Source organism: Cloeon dipterum, chromosome X, assembly GCF_949628265.1.
Source record: "Cloeon dipterum chromosome X, ieCloDipt1.1, whole genome shotgun sequence".
Taxonomy (NCBI): Eukaryota; Metazoa; Arthropoda; class Insecta; order Ephemeroptera; family Baetidae; genus Cloeon; species Cloeon dipterum.
The window spans coordinates 8065532-8083762 of NC_088790.1; the positions used below are offsets into that span (position 1 = coordinate 8065532).

Consider the following 18231-nt stretch of genomic DNA (forward strand, 5'->3'; position numbering starts at 1 on the left):
CCTTCCACCAACCGAAAACTCGAAAAGCAGCAACCTTGAGCCTTGAGCTTTTCTTCGAGGTAAGTCTCTCTTCGACTCATTTAAACGCATCTACTAACTAATTATAGACTCGCTTAACGATCGGACTCAACTTTCTCGTTTGCATTTAGATCGACACGCATCCAAAAGCTGCAATATGGGTTCCAAAGTCGATGACTTCCGCAACAAACTTGAGAAAACTCTGAGCGAGGAGGGCAGACCATGGACGCCTATTCTTGGCAAGGCGGAGGAAAAAACCGGCGTTAAGAGACTGTACATTGTCATCGGTAAGCACAATTATCTTTAATGAACACGTCATTTTGAAGCTTTCCACGTTCTTCATCTTTCTTGATTTGCTCTCGGTTCGCAGTCATTTTCTGTAAAATTTTCATCATTTACCCATTTTCGCCCTAATATGACTCATTCTTTGATTTAGTTTGGCGGTACTTCATTTCCTATCGTAATAATAAATTTTTCCAAATTTATGTGATAACAAATTTATTTCAAAATATTGAAGTGAGTAATAATATTAGTTCAGTTGAAATTAATACACCAACTCGACTCACAATAATTATTATTAAATCGTCCTCGTCCCTCGCACTAAAAATAACAGGCTTTGCAAGAATTCTTCAGTTTGTCCACGCACTTTGCAGAAAATGAAGTGTGAGTGCTCAATAAAGTTTGTTAAATGCGTTTTGTAAATCAGCCAATTTTTAGATCACAACCACAGTTATTAGAAAATTTCCAAATATTTCTATGTTTGTTACAATTCTACTTCCTTACTATTGCCACATTTTTTACGTTGTGGATTGTGGATTATGATTTAGGGTTTATTTTTATTTATCATATTTTTAGAACCAAATTAATGCCATAAAATATATAATTATTATCTTTACGCTTGGATTATACTGAAAGGCTTTATAAGAAGATAATTATGTCCAATTTAACTAATTATATTTACTTAATTTTCGTGTAAAATACTCATTAACAAAAGTGGGCCAAATTTTTGCATTTATTCTCAAGAGAACCACTTATTCACTGTAAATTAAGGGTTTTAGCGTCGGTGGAGGAGCGAAAACGGCATGGACTTGGTTAGAAATCCTAACACCATACACCATGACTGTAGATAATGAATAAAGATAATGCAGAAGTCTTTATTTTTTTATCGTTTTTATAAGAATGAATATTAAAAAAAACTAAGAATATTGCGTCTCCAGTTGTTGCTATCCAGTACTAAATTTCATTCTTCTAATCTGTGTCATTGTTGTTTGAAATTCTCATGAAAAACGTCATTTTGCTGGCATAATTAGTGCATATTTCGCATATTAATTGAAATGATGCAAACTCAAGCAGAGCAACATTTGAGCTCTTGGCTTAGCGATAAGTGGGAAAATGTGAACTGGAAAAATAGAGGTTGTATGTATGGCTTCACTGATTCTTGGCTTTTCTTTTTCCTCGCATTCCAGAAGATGCTGTCCAATTAAGTCATATCTTCATTTCTTTGTCTCGCAGGCATTGCCATCCTCGTCGGTCTGTACCTGCTCTTCGGCTACGGTGCTCAGCTGCTGTGCAATGTCATCGGCTTCATTTACCCAGCCATCCGCTCGATCAAGGCCATCGAGACGAGGAACAAGGAGGATGACACCAAGTGGCTCACCTACTGGGTTGTCTTCGCCGTCTTCTCACTTTTTGAGTTCTTCTCAGACCTGCTGCTCAGCTGGTTCCCCTTCTACTATCTCGCCAAGGTACTAATGTCATTATGTTATAAATAGTAATTAATTTAATAGGAAACTTGTCTTCCAGTTCCAGTTTTGGAATATTCTCGATTTTTCTTTACATTCTTTTTATGATTTGAAAAATTCCTCTATTTTTTCTGTAAACTGTAAATATTTTGCTTCGAAGTTTGAAACCACCACTTCCTTTTTATAATCACAGATACACAGATATCTACTCTTCTTTATCAAAGTATAACGTTTGCATAACAAGGAAGGTCACCGCAATTCATATTTCACATGGTCTGATTATTTTTTGTGGGATGTTCACAGTGCTTATTCCTGGTGTGGTGCTTTGCTCCAAATGAGTACAATGGCTCCCTGATGGTCTACAGCCGCATCATTCGTCCCGTGTTTTTGAGGCACGAGAGCGATGTCGACAAGGTGCTCAGCTCCGCCACCGATAAGCTTGGCGAGCTCGCCGGCAATGGTACTTAAACTATTCCATACAATTTAATGAAGATATATGTATATATGTTCAAATTTATAACACCAAAATTAAGCAGGAAGTAAAGTTAGCTCAATTGCAATCTTTGTAATTTTGAATTTTAATTTCCTGTGAGATCTTAAAACGCGATAGGGTTTAATTTTAAATGCTTTACTGCGGAAATAGTGTTACAATTATGATTGTTTGTATTTTTCAGCCGCCAAATTGGCCACTGATGCTGCCTTCAAGAAGTCCGATTAAAAAAGACAAACTCGCCTCAACAATCGCACGAATTTTTATCTTTAAATTTCCCTTTTATCATATTCAATTAGCCAATGATCTCTATCCACATCCACAAAGACATGATGTTGTTATGTTTTAAATTAATGCTAAAAATACGCCTTATATCGCTTTATACAAAATATTCTTTGCCGTGCCACTGTCCTTTAATAAATCATGTTTGTCTTTACCGTTGATTTCTTGATGTTTTTTTCTACAATTTTCGAAATAGCATTCCCCACAAAAGTGTGTTAGTGTTTCAGTCGAAAAGAGGCTAAAAGTTTTTAATTTTGTGCAATATTTGCGTTTAAAGTTATGCAAGTTGTTTCCTTTTTTGTGTAGAGCAAAAACAACATTTTCTTGACTTAATATATAATGAATAGCTGCGGAAACTCTATTTTATGGCAGTGTTTATTGCCAACAAATCGATTCATTCTCTCCCTCAAAATAAATTAAATTTTAACTAAAAGGATTGACAATTAATGCTAAGCCAACAATTTATCGTTGGAATTCAAAAGATGGGCATGGCTATTTTAAATGAGACTCCGTTAGCACAGAGACAAGGGGGCTCAACATAAAAGCCGAATTTCACGCTGCCCCGCATTTTCGGTTCTCATGTTTCAAGGCAGCAGAGCGTTATATTTTCAGAGTACTCTTGTTTCTTGCCCAGACCAGACGCATCAAAATGTTCAAAAATCTCTTTAGTTTTGTGGAAAATGGTACAATCAAGCCAAAATTTTTCAAATTTTCCATTTCAAACCAGAGAGCAACCGAGATGGTGGAGAAAAAAATCACTGCTCTTTCCGAAGGCTTGCACACTGATTGTTCTTTCCTTGTTGGACCTGAAGATTCGACTGCACAAGTATAGTTTCTGAATTTTTATTTTTATATTTAACATCTTTTAATTCCTTAAGGTTTTGCATGCATACCAGTGTGATTTGAAACTGGGAAGTGAAGTTTTCGATGCAATGCTGAGAAACTCTTTATCGGAATCAAAAAACCTGATCAGGATAAAGCACCACGAGAGCCGCATTTTTGAAATGCTCTTACAGTAATTAAAATAATTAAATTTGGAAATTTAAAATTTATTCGGGCTATTTTTTGTTAGGTATATCCACGTACATTGCCTGCAAAACGACCTCGAAACTTTGGAAGATATGATATCACTAAGTTTAGCCGCAGATGAATACCTCGTGGAGCCGCTGCTCAAGCTGTGTGTACACGCAGTAAAAAAAGTGTTGAGTCCAGACAATGTCTGGCTTGTGCTCAACTCTTTGAACCACCGTCCTGAGTTTGCTGCCAAATGTGTAGAGGTAATTGATTATTGAAAAAAAATTGTATTTACTTGAATATGATCTAAAAGATTTTAGCCACGCACACAATGGCTTGCTTGAAACACCCTTCCTTTGTGAGCGCTTCCACAGAGAGCCTTTTATTATTACTAAAACTAAAACGTCTGAATATCAATTCAGAATTGGATCTGGTAAATGCGTGCGTTCGATGGAGCCAAAGGTGATATAATATAGTCCTAATTATTTAAATAGTATTAAATTAAAATTTTTAATTTCTCAGCTCTCCAAAAAACCACATTAGGTCAATTTTGCCGCATCTCAGACTGCTGAATTTGCAACTGGATGAAATATCATGTGTGTCGAAATTTTTGAACTGCAAAGAGAAAGCAGGCTTGGCCCATGCAATTGTTTTCAAGGATAAAAGCCTGATGCCAAGCACCCTTTGCTGCATTTCCTGGGTGCGGCAAATTTATAAGCACATCCCTGCACTGGCGAAAAGCGAGGGCATAATAGAAATCATTCCCAAAGAATTGCTTTCTATCGCTCTGAGGAATCAACTTAAGTATGAGCTGACTGCTGAGATGTCGGATTACAGACAGAGAAATGTCATCAGCTTTACTGCTGCAAAAAACATGTTCGTTACGTCTTTAAAAATCCTCAGCCGAATTAACAAAGCAGACAGGTACTTTATTTGACAAATTAAATGTGGTAATTAAAATATATTATTATCATTTTTATTAACAACAGTGTACTCTATGAATATCAAGAATATCTCCAGATTTCATCGGAACGAAGGCTACCGGGCTCGAATAAGTCGAGTATCATATCTTCCGAGCACATCCAAGAGCCACCAAACTCACCGCAGACGTTTCTCTATTCATTTAAGGAGCCGATCTACCTACCAGAAGGAACAAATTTCTGGCTACATTTAAACTATGGTCCTGGTTCAATATACACGAATTTTTTCACGAAAGGAGCTCTTAGTGCAAGTATGCCACGAAACCGAAATTTAAAATGCAGAGAAGGCGAAAATATTGCGGTCAGAACTTTCTGCGTCAAGCATAATTATTTCGCTGAGGGGAACAAATTCTCTGAGGGCAAATGGGAGGAGGTCGTGTCTGATAAAAAATTCTGTATTGTTACTAGCTTGAAATGCAAGTTTTTCTAAACTACTTGCTTCATATTTATGGAACATCACAATTTCAAGTGTATTTTTTAATTTCAAATACTTATAGTAGTTGCTCTCTTTTATTTAATTAAATGCAAGTAAATAAATTTACATGCTTTCATCAATGCAAGCTTAACTGACTTCCAATAAGACTTAACCGCAGCAACAAAAAGGCGACAAAAATATTAGATAGGGTAATGAACGGGTGTAATAATTATTATTATTAGACACAGTTTTGAAAATTAAACCTAAAATACAACCTAAATGCAAGTATATTACACAGAACATGGGATTAAATGTTTGAAAATTACTGTAAAATATAATATTTGAATTGATGGAATTGATCAAATAAAAGTCAATATTATATCCATAGAAAAACTCTATAATTATTAAGAATCTGCAATATAAATTGATAACTTGAGCAAATTTAAATTAAAGGTTTCTTAACAAAATTTATTTGTAACATTCGGTAAAGTTTGATCTGTTTTCTGTAAATTATGCAGTTGAACAGTGCGGGTTTCATGCCTACTATGTAAAACTCAAGCCCTCGTGCTCATCGCGCTAAGAATTGAATAAAAACGAGATTTGATTGGCAGCAATGGATAGAGCAGCTTGCTGAACCAAGGGGGCGCGGTTGTGTTTTCTTCATTCTTCATTCTCTTCCCGTCCGTGTTGCTGTGTAGGTACAGTGCACGTGTCTTGACTACGGCCAGACTACGGCTGCTGGTTGATTGATTTTGATTATCCTGATTATGACATTGAGTCTGCAGCGTTGATTACCGCTAGCATAATTACAATTTCTGCAGTATCTCACCATGAAGCGTCCCAGAGTGAAAACCAATACGAAAGGAAAACGCTGGATCAAAGGACAAAGTTGCGTGTCCAACCCTGAAGCGAACAAGTTTCGAAAAGCCGCTAAGGAACGCTATCTGCCGCTGCAACCGGGTGGTACGTTTATTTATAGGTCCATTCGAGTTTACTTAAATTATTCCCCTGATGCAGCTTAATTATTTTATTATTCAAATTAGCTATATTATATGCGATAAGCATACAGATGCGGCTACGTAATTTGTCTCAACATAATGTTATGATCGATTATCTTTTTATCCATTTAATGATTTGCTTTTAATGTATTGTGAAACAACGCAGTTCTCATGTATGGAACGTTTTTTATTGGATTTTTTAATTCGGTGTTAAACGTTCTTTATGTGATTGGTTGTTATATATTTTTAGTATAGATTTTAGCCACTGATCCAAATAATTTCAGTTTCAGAGCCAGTCCCGGTTCGCGAAGGACTGAGCAACCCTCCTGGCTGGAGAGGACAAACGAATACCAGTGTAAAAGAAGATGGTTCCGTGGTATCAGGATCATTTAATATGTCCAGCAAGACTTTTGCCAGCGATTGGAGCGAATGTTCCAACAAATCATTTGATAAGTAAGAGCGAAAAATTATGCATTGCAAAAAACCCAATAAAAATTGTTCTACAGTTTCATGCGAGGTTTCGAACCAACAAACCCTCTACACGTAGAAATGCTTGCTGCTATTTCAGGAGTCACTGAGTATCTTCAATCAAAGGCTGGCGCTGTTGAATCAAACGATGAATATTTTTTGTGCTTGGTAATGCATTCTCTCATTTTTTATTGTTCAAGACTAATCTTGATTCGGTTGTACAGATGGCCGCCCTTGATAAATGCAGTGAGGAATCAAATTACGCCGCTGTGCTCGCTCTCTTGGCACTTCTGATCAAGAAAGTGTCACCAAATATCCTGAGAGTCAGATTCACTGAATTTTCTATGACCTTTGGGGATATTTTCGTTAAATTTCAGGATAAAGGAAATGCAGTGATTCTCAAATCTGTAAGTTAGAACAAATCTGTAAAGCGGTGCTAATAGAATTATTTATTTAGTTACTCATTTGCCTGAGCACCATGTTGAAGGTGCAAGACGTCGCTGCTTGGAAAGCACCGAGCACTACTTACCTCTTGAATGTCATCATTTCATTTGGTGCTAGTGTGCTGCCAAAGGTAAAACTAAACAAAAGCTCTGCATGCATTAACGACAATATGTTTCCAGGTGCGAAAGGTTGCTCAACAGGTGACGGCTGAAATTCTGAAGTTCACGGAGAGCGAAAACGGAATTCACCCAGCTGCCACCGCTGCAGGCAAATTTGTGTTGGAAGAACTTATAAACAAAAAGACTCGCATGGACGAAATCTCTCCATTGCTGTACCATGTCAACCTTCTGAAACTCATCATGAACTTCTTACCGGCTCAAGAAGTGAAGAGCATCATTGAGCATTTGCTCAGTTTGACAACAGCAGGAAATGCTACGCTGACCAAGGTTACCCTGCACACCCTGCAGGTGTTCATCATGTCCAAGCCAACCTCTAAGAGTTTCCCTCCCGATTTGAACGGCAAGCTGGTCGGTGCCATGTTCAAGTTTCAGCCGTCGAGCAAAGACACCGATTTGATGCTCCTCTGGCTTTCTGTTTTGTCTGAGTCGCTCACGCATCTCATCAGGTATGACTTACTTAAAACGCCTGGTCGTGTGGACAATCATGAGACCCGCATGTTTCAGTCGCAAGCCCCAAATTTGTTTGGGGTATGTACCGCCCTTTGTAAAGGTTTGCTCCGGCCTCTTGTGTTTGGAGAACGACGTCACTTTGATCAGCGGCTCTGCTTTGGCGCTCAAAGTAGTTGTTCTGGAATGTCTGCTTGCAAAGGATGTCAAGCTGGACGCAGACGCCCGCAGAGCCCTCAAAGCAGCCACTCAAAGCTCTCTGGACAGCATGGAGGAGTGTCTCAAGTTCAGGCACAAGGCCACTTGGAAGTATGCTGTTCATGTTCTCCAAGCAATATACCAGGTAAATAATTGTTGAAATGAATTTATAATTATTACAAAATTATGCTGTATGCATAACCAAAAACACGTGATTTTAAGGAAAGTATCATAATTGTTTTAAATAAGCTATGTGATTTAAATTTAGTTTTTCTTTGTTTAGACCAAAGGTTTGCGTTGGGGGTAATGGCGTTGTGTAATAAATTCTATTTTGCAGGTGATATCCTTGGAAAATGAGGCCATGCTAAATAGAACATTAAAACTTTTGGCTGGGATCCGTCAGCAAGCGGATTATGTTGACGAAGGGGATCTTTGTAATGAAATAGACAGGGCAGTTGGTGCCTTGGTAAAAAATCTTGGGCCTGAGTTGGTCCTATCTAAGATTCCTTTGCAGGTGAGAATCAAGATTTTCACTAAATTCAAATTCTAAGCTAATTTTACAGATCTCTGGCAATGAAACATCCCTTGACTTTCCCTCTTCCTGGATTATTCCAGTCTTGAAAAATCACATTGAAGTGACAACACTGGAATTTTTCCATCTTGAAATTATTCCCAAGATAAAGGCTTGCTTGTAAGCTCCATTATGAACTGCAACTAGATAGAAATTACTAAAAACGTTCGCTGTTTTTTTTAGTGAAAAGTGGAAGGAATTGGAGGAAAAAGACGTGAATGGAGCCCACATTTTCCATTTGCTTTTTGTTCAGTTGTGGTCGATTTTCCCCAGCTGCTGCACTGGTCCAACAGACTTTCAATACATCAAGGTATTAATTGCAGATTGCTCAACAGCATGGATTAAATAACTAAAATATGACCAATAGAAAATCGCTAAACTGCTAGGCAATGCTTTGAAGGAAGATGAGATTGTAATCGCTGTGATGTCTGGATTAAGGAAGCTAATCGCCATTTCACTGGAGGACAGCGAGAAGAAGCAGCTCCTCGGTTACTACAGCAAAAACTACTTCTTACTTCTGTGCGCAATTTACACAGACATGAGTAAGCCTGAGAACAACAGACTCGCCAGCCTGGCAACCATCACTGAATTCTTGAAGGTGATGTCTTGTTTCATTCTGTAACAAAACTTATTGAAACAATTTCTTCAGATATCTGACAGTGGAAAGCACACCATGTTCTTTGATATAGTTGTCGCTAAGTTGGACCAAAAACTCACGACCGCCATGAGCAAAGCTGCGAAAGGCCCGGAGGTGGAACAGATGTCTAAGAAACAGGCCAAGAAGAACCGCATCGTCGAAAACAACTATCAGGACGCGATTTTGCAATTACTTATAGTGCTTACTCCTTTCCAAGATGAATCCAGGCTGGCACAGATCATAAACCTTTCCTCTCACTTGGTCCTTAGTTTGGATCATTCTGAGCAAAAGAGGGCGTACAGGATAATTGAGCAAATTTGCTCTTCAGAGCATGGAGGCTGCAAGACATTCCTAGAGAAAAACATGAACAATCTGGTTGAGCTTGTTTCGGTTGCTGACACAGTTTGCAAAAATCCCGGAAGAACCGTAAGACTGAATTTATCCATACTAAATGCTTAAATTTTGTTAATCTCTTACAGGCAAGATTCAGATGCCTCATGTTGATGAGCGAGCATCTTGAACCGCAACAGGGAGCGATCATGAGCCAAATGATGACGGAAGGTCTGCTTGGTTGCAGAAATGAGAAGCCCAAATGCCGTCAAATTGCTTTCTCACTTCTTGTACAGCTCAGCAAAGTTCGACAGGTTGTTTTGACCGTTTAAATTCATAAATTAGTATCACTTATAATGTTTCCATTTTTATTATAGAGGTGGACCAAAGAAAGCGACAATGAGGCACTTGTCAGCTCTGTGAAAGTATTGCTTAACAGTTGCCAGACAGTTTACCCTGATGACAAAGTGCTGGTGTCTGCCAGCATTTTAGCAATTTCTGCCCTCATTCATCAGCAAAAAGGTTGGTGATGGTTCCACAACCACATTTCAAGAAATTGAAAAATACAGTGGGCTCTTTCGCTTATGCTATTATGATCTCTTATAACATTGTAGATAAAGGGTGTCTTTTTATGAAGCTAATGTTTAATTTAGTCAAACGGGTCTCGCTCATTATCAGTAGTGTAAATTTTGTTTTGAGTAGATTGACGTAATCTATTAAATGCAAATCATACGCTCATAATTGATAGAAAAAATTACTTGCAAGAAACAGTGAAAATGTGGGTGTTAGTACAAAACGTTGAGGGATGATTGTAATTTGACTTTAAAACCCATTTTATATTATGTTCCAGAATCTGCATCTCCTGAAATTTTGAAGCTAGCAATGCCAGCCATGGCCACCCTTGCTGCAATTTCCATTAGGGAAGTGTCAAAGGCTGTTCTTAGTTTTTACAAGTGCGTCTTTGCGGTGTATGATACTGCCGAGTTAGCTCAATACATCACCTCCATGGTACCAATTGAAAAAAACTTCAATTTTTCCAATTAACAGTCGCGCGACCGCTCGTTTTGTAGGTAACGACTATTTGTGACATGAGTGACAGCTGCAAGAAATACTTGCGAGTGGCGACAAAGCAGATTTTTGAACGCATCATACGCAAATTCGGCATTCAAACGCTGGAGGTTGCGGTGCCTGACGAAGATAAGGTCATGCAGAAGAGAATTAAAAATCTGAGGAAAGAGCTGGAAAGAAAAGCTAAGGCGAAAAATGTAGATGAGCCAGAGAGTGACGATGACGACGACTTGGAAGCTGCTTTCTCCATGACTAAAAAGCCTCAAACGTACACAATCCTTTATCCTAACCACCTTTCAGAAATACAAAGTCTTACGATTTCAGGATTGAGAGTGTGTTGGCAGAGTGCGACTCAGATGAGGAGTACGAGAAGATTATGGACAATTCAGCTGAAAAGAAGCCCAAAAAGCGTAAAATGATGGATACGTGGATCCAGGAAAGTGATGATGTCATCGATTTCACTGATCCGGTTTCAATGCAGAGGATTTCTGGTAATGGGCGACTTGTCAAGGGTTTCACTCCAGATAAATAAAATAAATTTCAGCAAAGCGTCCTGGGAAACCTGTCGTTGCTCCTGCTCAAAAGGCTGAGCAGAATAGAGGCTTTAAATGTGCACCTGATGGCAGACTCATCATTGAGGAGAGTGATGAAGAATTCAAAGCTCCTGTAATCAAGAAGAAACGGCACGATGACTACAGCGGTAATCTATTGGCACACATGTTGATTCATTTGGTATATTAAAATTTAATTTCTCTTTGTAGACGATGATCAAGACATTGACGATCTGGATGAAGCTGCTGCACCGCAAAGAGGACCTCTTGCTTCTGGATACGTCCTGCAGAACAGCAAGGATCTGAGCCAAAGCATGGAGGATCTTACTTTGCAGAATAAATACAAGCCCGGTGGCAGTGGCATCCATCGGCCAATCCCCGGTGTTCACACGGGCTCGGAATACAAAGCAAGCAAGGCCAAGGGCGACATCAAAAAGAAAGGACGGCACGATCCGTATGCATACATCCCGCTGTCAGGAGCTCTCCTCAACAAAAGGTTTGTTTAAAAACTATATGATACATGTTTTTACTGTTTTGAGTCTTAATTTTAGGAAGCGAGCAAAGAATGCTGGGAAACTCTTAAATTTGGAGAAAGCTGCTGCCAAAGGAGTTGCTAAGGGACTGAAAGCAAAGGCAAAACAGAGGCGAAATGGCGCATCATTTAAGAAATCTATGTAGCTATGTTATCAAAATAAAATATCCATTCAATCTCCAAACATAAACTTATATGATAATAATTCATGCTGACCACATAATGCAGTGTGTGGTTAATTGATTGGGTAAAAATCTTCTTTAAAAGTTCAAAATCTTAAGGGGTGTGTAGCTTTAGATTTCATTGCATTTAATTTTGGGAACTTCTGAGAAACAACTTAAAGCGCGTAAATTAGGAATTTGATGCCCAGTAAGGAGAGTAAAATGCCAAGCAAAAGCAGGCGATAGTGGAAAGGTAACAGGTGAGCTTTACAGAACTCTGTCTCTGAGTCTGGCGAAGGATTGAGGCGAGAGACAGCTACATTATGTTTGCATTCTGTTGGCTTACTGGATTTGCTGAGATATAAGAGCCGCTGTGACTAGAACCAGTGCATATATCTGTTGCCTATCACTAGTAGCCCGTCAAGGATATATACCAATTAATCAATAACAAAAAGCAATCTAAAATCTTGTCAGCAAATTTTTTATTTTGAGTTTACTAAGAGTCACTAACAGAGTGTTGAAATCTTATAACAATGTGAGACTAAGTAAGGCTTGATACACAAAACCCAAAAGTTGTCGTTTCCACGACTATAATTTCAAATGCTAGAAACAGCATCCTTTGACATAGAGGAGGAGGGCTGTGAAACATTTCCTGGTGGAATGAAAACTCCGATTGGTTTAATTTTGCTCTAGAGGAAGAAATATGATAAGTAGTTGCCACCAGACAAAATTAAATAACACACCTGTTTTTCGTGCAGAGCCATCATTTCCTTCCGGAGTTTCTCTAAAATCGCGTAATTTGGCGAGTTGTGTGAAGCTTCTTTCTGCAGCACCGTAATCTCTTTCTCCTCTTGTTTCTTCTCCTTCAAGCTTTTGATAGATCTAGTGCCGTAGAGCCTCAGGAGTGAGCCCCAACTTTTCACGTTGGGATGCAATTGCTGTAAGCACAAGATTTAAATTAAGTGGTTTAAGAAGCACTCAATCATACTTTTAAAATTTCCTGTGAAGCTCGCTGCTTGCCATCTCGCTTGTTTTTGCAAGGTACTGTGGCAGTGTGCTCTCCGACACGCATGGTGTATTCGTTTTTCTGGTGCTTTGAAGTGTTGACGTCATACTCGATCTTCATATTCTCCAGCTTAATGTTCCTTTGCAAGCAAATGAGGAGGATCCCATAAGGCGATAGTTCACACGTTTTAGCGCACAAGTCTGGAACTCTTGGGTCCGTAATGTCGATGCTATCAAAATACTACAAAAGCAAAATCTTGAGTTAAAATGGATAAATATTAGATGAAAATTCACATTTAGATCAGTATCATTGGAAGTGTAGCGCCCTTTACTGTCCTGCTTCATGACTTTCCTGATTTCTGGAATCATCATCTCCAGGGTTTCTTTAGCAGCTTCTGACTTGGCCTGCTTCTTGCTAGTGCCAAATCCTTGGCCATATCTTACGTCGTTAACTATCACTGTTGCAGAATATGGAGTTGCAGCGTTTTCTAAAATGAAACCATACGATGGTGTGACTCAAAAATAAAGAAAAACATTTGATGTTTCCCAGATTAATATTATTTAGGCAAAATCAACTAAAAAAAATGACAAAGAATTTCAACTGTAGAAGTAACACAGAAAAAATGAGAAAAATTGCAGCTTCAAATGAATTCCCTTTAATTGAAGAATTAGTTTCAAAATTTAAGTTTATTATGGGCTGACAGGGCAACTCTGCCCCAAATCAGCACACATCCATAAAGTAATGATACAATTATGTAGGAACAACATTTGGAAGGAAGTAATAGCGAATCGATTAATTCCAAACTTACCCAGCTCTTTATACTCATACTCTGGCTGCTTTCTCAACGCATGCTGGACATATTCATGAAGTATGCAGACATAGCTTTTGCCGTTTGGGTTCATCACCCACTCTTTTCTTGGTCCCACAGAGCCCGCCCTGTCATCTTCATTTTCATCTAGGCGAAAAAATCACACATCAATTTACGTCATCAATTAAAATTGAATATCAATACTTGGATTGTAGAGTGGAAAAGTAATCAGATTCGTGCCCTCTGGCAAAGTAGACCTTGTTAGCTGTTTCTGAGCTCTCTCCATTTTTGAGAATCGGCGGCGCGAAATCCAAGAGCTGCCACAAAAATTGATTACATTATTTTATTACAATTAACAAGTAGTATAACTAGACTCACTTGAATCTCTTGACTTTGATTGTTTTGAATTCAAATCTAGATTTGCAGTAGTTTTGAAGTTCTGTTGAGGTGACTGTATTGCTCTCAATATTTTCCTTCACGGTTTCAACCCGTACTTTTGGAAGATCAGCTTCTAAAATTCCATTATAAAATATGCTAACTCTTTAATTATCAAAAAACTCACGACCAGTTGCAGGCGCGTTTGAATCGTTGTCTGTTTGCTTAACCTCCTTTGGCTTGGTCTCTCTTTCCTGAATTTTAGCATAGTGCAAGCAAGGAATTGCGTTGAGAGGAATGTTGTGCTTCTGCAATATTAATAATGTTTTCATGGCAATAGAAATTTCCGAAATTTCATATAAAATATATAAATTAAATTTTAAAGGGTGCAGTTGTTGGTTTTAAATTTTTTTGATTGATTGGGTCTTATTTAAGATGGTTACCCTGACACTGCCTGTGCCCAGTGCGTAAGGGCGCGCCATGGTGCACACTCTAGTTTTCCTGTGTAAATATACAGGCATGCCGCACTCGTGCGTGATTTTAATCCAGCCCTCTGGCAAAACATCAAAGTGATTGTGGTCCTTTTCTGTTAAATAATTAGTGAAATCAGTCAAAAGTCCTTGAAGAGAATATTCTGGGTTTACCATTCAAAACAATTTTCTCCTTTTCAACTACGTCTTCGTCGTTCTTCTCCATTTCAGCTTTCTTCGCCTTAATCTTTTCGGCAGTCACGCCTTGAAAAAATTTTGAATTACAATTCAGCTAAACATTATGTTTATGTCATCGCAAGACAACCTTCTTCCAGCATATTGTGGATTTCATCCACGGGCACATCAGACTCTTCAGATGATTCATCAAATGACATTTGATTGGAATCTCCGTCATCATCAGGAGACACCCTTTCAGCTTGTTCTTCGGCATTGAAGTAATGGTACTCGTCCAGAATATCAAATGATAAGAATTCAGCCGGCACTGGCGTGTCTCCGTTCCTAGACTCGCCCTCCTCCACTTCCGGCGGCTGCGGCGGCAGCTCTTCCTCATCAGGAGGTGGCGGAACAAATTCCTCTGGTGGTGGAGGTGGGGCTTCAGCATGGATAAATGGGCACTTAGCGGGACTTTCCAGCTCCCCATCAGAGGAAGATCCGCTTTCAAAAGTCCTCTTCATAATTTAAAACTGAAATAAAATTTTGAAAGTTTCACATAATGATATTTAATGGAAAACTGCGACTTTTTAAGGAATTTTCACAAATTTCCAAACGAGTATGAATACTAAGAAACCATGTTACATTTAAATTTTTCATAATTTTTAAAAGAAATTCAAGTACTGGTTGTGGTCAGCAATAGGACCCTTTTAACAAACATCCACAAATTTTTGGAAACAAAACATAGGACGAAATTCGGTGGCTGCGCTTGTGTAGCAATGGCTAGAGAGATTGTGGAGACCGAGGAGTTGCGTTATATCAATTAGCAGACCTCCAGACAAAGAGAGGGCAGTTCAATAAATAATGAATAAACCCCCTTCCTATTCGTCTGAAAAATATGCTAATTATATATTCATTGGCTGGTACGCAAAGCTGCTGCACTAAAGGGCTGGAGTCCTTTAAGGAAATTGTTGGCCTAAAACATGCGAGTTTGGCAATACTTGACTTTAAGATAATGTAACGCTCTCAAAAGGGCGCGATAAAGAACCGTGTGATGGTGGTAGACAATTTAAAAGAGGACAATAATAATTGATGGAACATATGTACACAAATCAACAAATCGTAGATAAACTAAAGAATTTTTGAATTTGTGGTGGCTGCACGCCGAATTAAGATCCAACCCAACGTCCTCTGCAGTTGTTGTATGATAATATATCATAGATAGAAAAGGATTCCAAGTTTCCCTAGCCCTCAAAGAAAGCAGAATACTCAGAGCAGAAGATTGATGGCAGCGGCGGCAGCAGCAAGGGACAAAACAAAACAAAATTTAGCGTGATGTAGCGGTGCTAAAAATTATCAACAGCAGAAACTAGCTGACACCAACAGGGTGCTAGTGTTTCGAAAATCTATTTCTCAAATCACAGGGGGCGTGACCTGGGCGTGATCGATCACTGGTTATGCTTTTTCTCAATGTTGCCAACACAACTTAATTTTTTTAGTCAGTTATTACTGGTTATTACTAACGAGACAAATTGATTTTGTTGGTACTGTTTACTAAAGCTCCTAAACCCTCCACCCTCACTGGGACTGCTTCACAAGTCAGACCACTCAGACCAGCACTACAAAATTTCCAAAGCCGAAAATCAAAGTGTCGCTTTCACTTAAAAACTATTTAATTTCATAAAAGAGGTTCGTATAAAAATTTATTATTTGATAATATGTAATTATAGAAAATTTCCATTTAATGGTCTCGTAGGGGTTTTAAATCAAATTTGCTCATTATAATTTGTAAATACATAGAAATACATAATATAGAGATTGATTCATTTGACAGTTTTCGGCGCCGAGTTACAGTTTTCTCCACCCCTACTTTAACATAGGATTCTCATAAGAACTGGCGAGATGTGTAATCCGGCAGAAACTTTAACTTTACCATATAATAGGGATGGCTGATGGCTCTTTTCCGATATCGTACCTATGTTTAATTAATTAGGTGCGAACAGAGGCTGGAGGCCTCGGCAGACACACTATTTTTAGGCAATTTTCATAACAATCCAGAAATAATAAATAGAATATTGCAAATTTTTATCTGTAGCCCATAACAAATTGGGTGCACGTGCAAAATCAGGGGCTGCAGAGTATTCTCTTATATTTCGTACCAAATTTAGGTGCACTCATCAACTTATTGTAAGGTGTGATTATTAGTTATAGATATTCAATAATTGGATTTATTTTACAGAAAAATGTTTGGAGCTCCTTCTAAAGCGCAGGCTATTCAAGGGAAGCCTGATGCCAGCAGAGATGAGAGCAAAGAAGCCATTAATGCCCTCATAGCCAATCTCATCACGTTTGGAGTTCTTGTTGGAATGATCCGAACTGGTAAAAATATTGTTAATATTTAATGTCTTTTACTAATTTATTATTTAAAAAATTCCAGTTCCTTTTGCCATCAAGCAATTCAGCTAAAATATTGAATAAGAAAACCACAATGATTGTAATTTAAGAGGTTATTCATGTTTAATTAAAAATATTTAAAATACATACTGTTTATGAAGGATTTTCTTTTCAGTTCTAAATTCCAATTGATTTTGAGATATAAATGATCAAAATATTTTCACGGTGTGAATAAATGTCCATTCATGTACTCCTAATTTTATGTGACTTTTTGCTGACGCCCTGTTTGGCCTTGCCCTCATTGAGACTGAGGAGTAGGGTGCACGCCTGGCACAGCTCTTGACTGGAAACGTGGCCACAACTGGAGCAAGTTCCCTGCTGCGGCGTCTTGATTCCTGTTTGAAACACCAAATTTTCCCCAGAGTGGATAATGTCCATGATCACAGACGGTCTAATTCGCTCAAGTTCTTTGAGGAAATTCCTTGCGTGACCCCTATACGCGTTTGGGGCGTAAACACATTCCGTCGAGAAATACTTGAGTTTCCTGAAGTAGGCGTACATGACAATTTCCTTCTCGTAACAAAACTTGAGTGGCTTGACCCTGGGCAGAGCACCATCCGACGACGTAATTGCCGCACAGCAACGTCCCAAACGGGCGACGTCACCCCTCATTATGTTCATCAGGACAGTCTCAGCAATATCGTCCGCGTTGTGTCCAGTAGCGATGCACGAGGCCCCCATCATCACGGCCCCTCTCTCTAATGCCTGCCGTCTGAAGACGCCGCAGAAGGTGCAGTTATTCTTCTTGCCCACTTCTTCTACCACCCGGTCCATTGTCCAGCCGTATAAATTCTGTAAATTTATTTTTTAATGAAATTTAATAATTAAGACAAATTAACAAAATCAGCCTGACCTGATAGGATAATATTTTAAGGGGTAATTGGTAGTCGTTTTTATTCTCCTTGACGGTGTTCAGACTGTCGTCTCTGTAGCCTGTGATGCCCTCGTCGATGGACAGCAACATGAGATTCAGTTTGTAGTCGTATTTGTCGTTGAGGAACTTCATGACGTATGCCAGCACTGTCGAGTCTTTGCCGCCGGACGCGCCGATGGCCACCAGCTGTCTCGGGTAGAACAACTTGCCACTCGTGATGGTGTGGTGTACCTCGGTTTCAAAGGCATCGAAAAAGCACTCCTTACAGAGAGACGTTCCTGTCTTCGGACGGCGCAGGATGGCCTTCCTACCGCAGTTGGTGGTGCAGGACACTGGCATGATTGCTTGTGAGAAAATTACAAGCCGAGCGTGGGATATAATCAGAAATTTATGCAAGTTCTTCTACAGGAAAACATTGAATGTTTGAGCACATGTGAGGAGATTTCGAATTTTGGACTCGCCAACAGCTGACGGAGCAGAGAGGATGCTGGTCGTTCATTGGCCTTTGCTTTTCGCTCTAGCCAATCGCAGCATTCAGCGTGGCCGGC

At 39.0% G+C, this 18231-nt stretch overlaps 5 protein-coding genes and 1 long non-coding RNA gene across 7 annotated transcripts; 4 read left to right on the forward strand and 2 right to left on the reverse strand.

Moving 5' to 3' along the window:
* The first annotated feature begins 169 nt into the window (after positions 1–169).
* On the forward strand, positions 170–2693 carry ReepB (Receptor expression enhancing protein B). The gene is made up of 4 exons (XM_065494542.1): positions 170–305; positions 1531–1763; positions 2064–2220; positions 2435–2693. The coding sequence occupies exons 1-4, from the start codon at positions 176–178 to the stop codon at positions 2476–2478; spliced, it is 564 nt and encodes a 187-aa protein (XP_065350614.1). The 5' UTR covers positions 170–175; the 3' UTR covers positions 2479–2693.
* A 131-nt stretch (positions 2694–2824) lies between these two features.
* LOC135946334 (uncharacterized) lies at positions 2825–5305 on the forward strand. Its single transcript, XM_065494537.1, has 6 exons — positions 2825–3358; positions 3411–3547; positions 3605–3809; positions 3860–4008; positions 4069–4470; positions 4536–5305. The coding sequence occupies exons 1-6, from the start codon at positions 3182–3184 to the stop codon at positions 4954–4956; spliced, it is 1491 nt and encodes a 496-aa protein (XP_065350609.1). The 5' UTR covers positions 2825–3181; the 3' UTR covers positions 4957–5305.
* A 315-nt stretch (positions 5306–5620) lies between these two features.
* LOC135947389 (RRP12-like protein) lies at positions 5621–11809 on the forward strand. Of its 2 annotated transcripts, none has more exons than XM_065496229.1 (20): positions 5621–5904; positions 6224–6392; positions 6446–6575; positions 6632–6814; positions 6865–6981; positions 7031–7476; positions 7535–7820; positions 8013–8189; positions 8239–8366; positions 8430–8556; positions 8614–8844; positions 8896–9309; positions 9363–9527; positions 9591–9735; positions 10064–10221; positions 10284–10549; positions 10606–10772; positions 10826–10981; positions 11043–11328; positions 11384–11809. In XM_065496229.1, the coding sequence occupies exons 1-20, from the start codon at positions 5772–5774 to the stop codon at positions 11508–11510; spliced, it is 4011 nt and encodes a 1336-aa protein (XP_065352301.1). In that variant the 5' UTR covers positions 5621–5771; the 3' UTR covers positions 11511–11809. The 2 variants fall into 2 exon arrangements, with proteins under 2 accessions (XP_065352301.1, XP_065352302.1); XM_065496230.1 differs by having other exon boundaries at positions 6230–6392; positions 11384–11804.
* A 181-nt stretch (positions 11810–11990) lies between these two features.
* pasha (partner of drosha) lies at positions 11991–15613 on the reverse strand. The gene is given in 11 exon segments (XM_065496231.1): positions 11991–12214; positions 12269–12463; positions 12514–12771; positions 12825–13018; positions 13340–13486; positions 13544–13656; positions 13718–14022; positions 14158–14300; positions 14359–14448; positions 14510–14888; positions 15463–15613. Coding segments are annotated over 10 exon segments (1908 nt in total). The 5' UTR covers positions 14880–14888; positions 15463–15613; the 3' UTR covers positions 11991–12121.
* Positions 15614–15888: 275 nt separating this feature from the next.
* Positions 15889–16903, forward strand: LOC135947395 (uncharacterized). Its single transcript, XR_010575623.1, has 3 exons — positions 15889–16044; positions 16595–16734; positions 16793–16903. It is a non-coding gene; the product is annotated as an uncharacterized LOC135947395 (long non-coding RNA).
* Positions 16904–16979: 76 nt separating this feature from the next.
* Ctu1 (Cytosolic thiouridylase subunit 1) lies at positions 16980–18210 on the reverse strand. The gene is made up of 2 exons (XM_065496233.1): positions 17663–18210; positions 16980–17601 (listed from the first exon to the last, which is right to left on the reverse strand). The coding sequence occupies exons 1-2, from the start codon at positions 18020–18022 to the stop codon at positions 16993–16995; spliced, it is 969 nt and encodes a 322-aa protein (XP_065352305.1). The 5' UTR covers positions 18023–18210; the 3' UTR covers positions 16980–16992.
* Between the last annotated feature and the right edge of the window lie 21 nt (positions 18211–18231).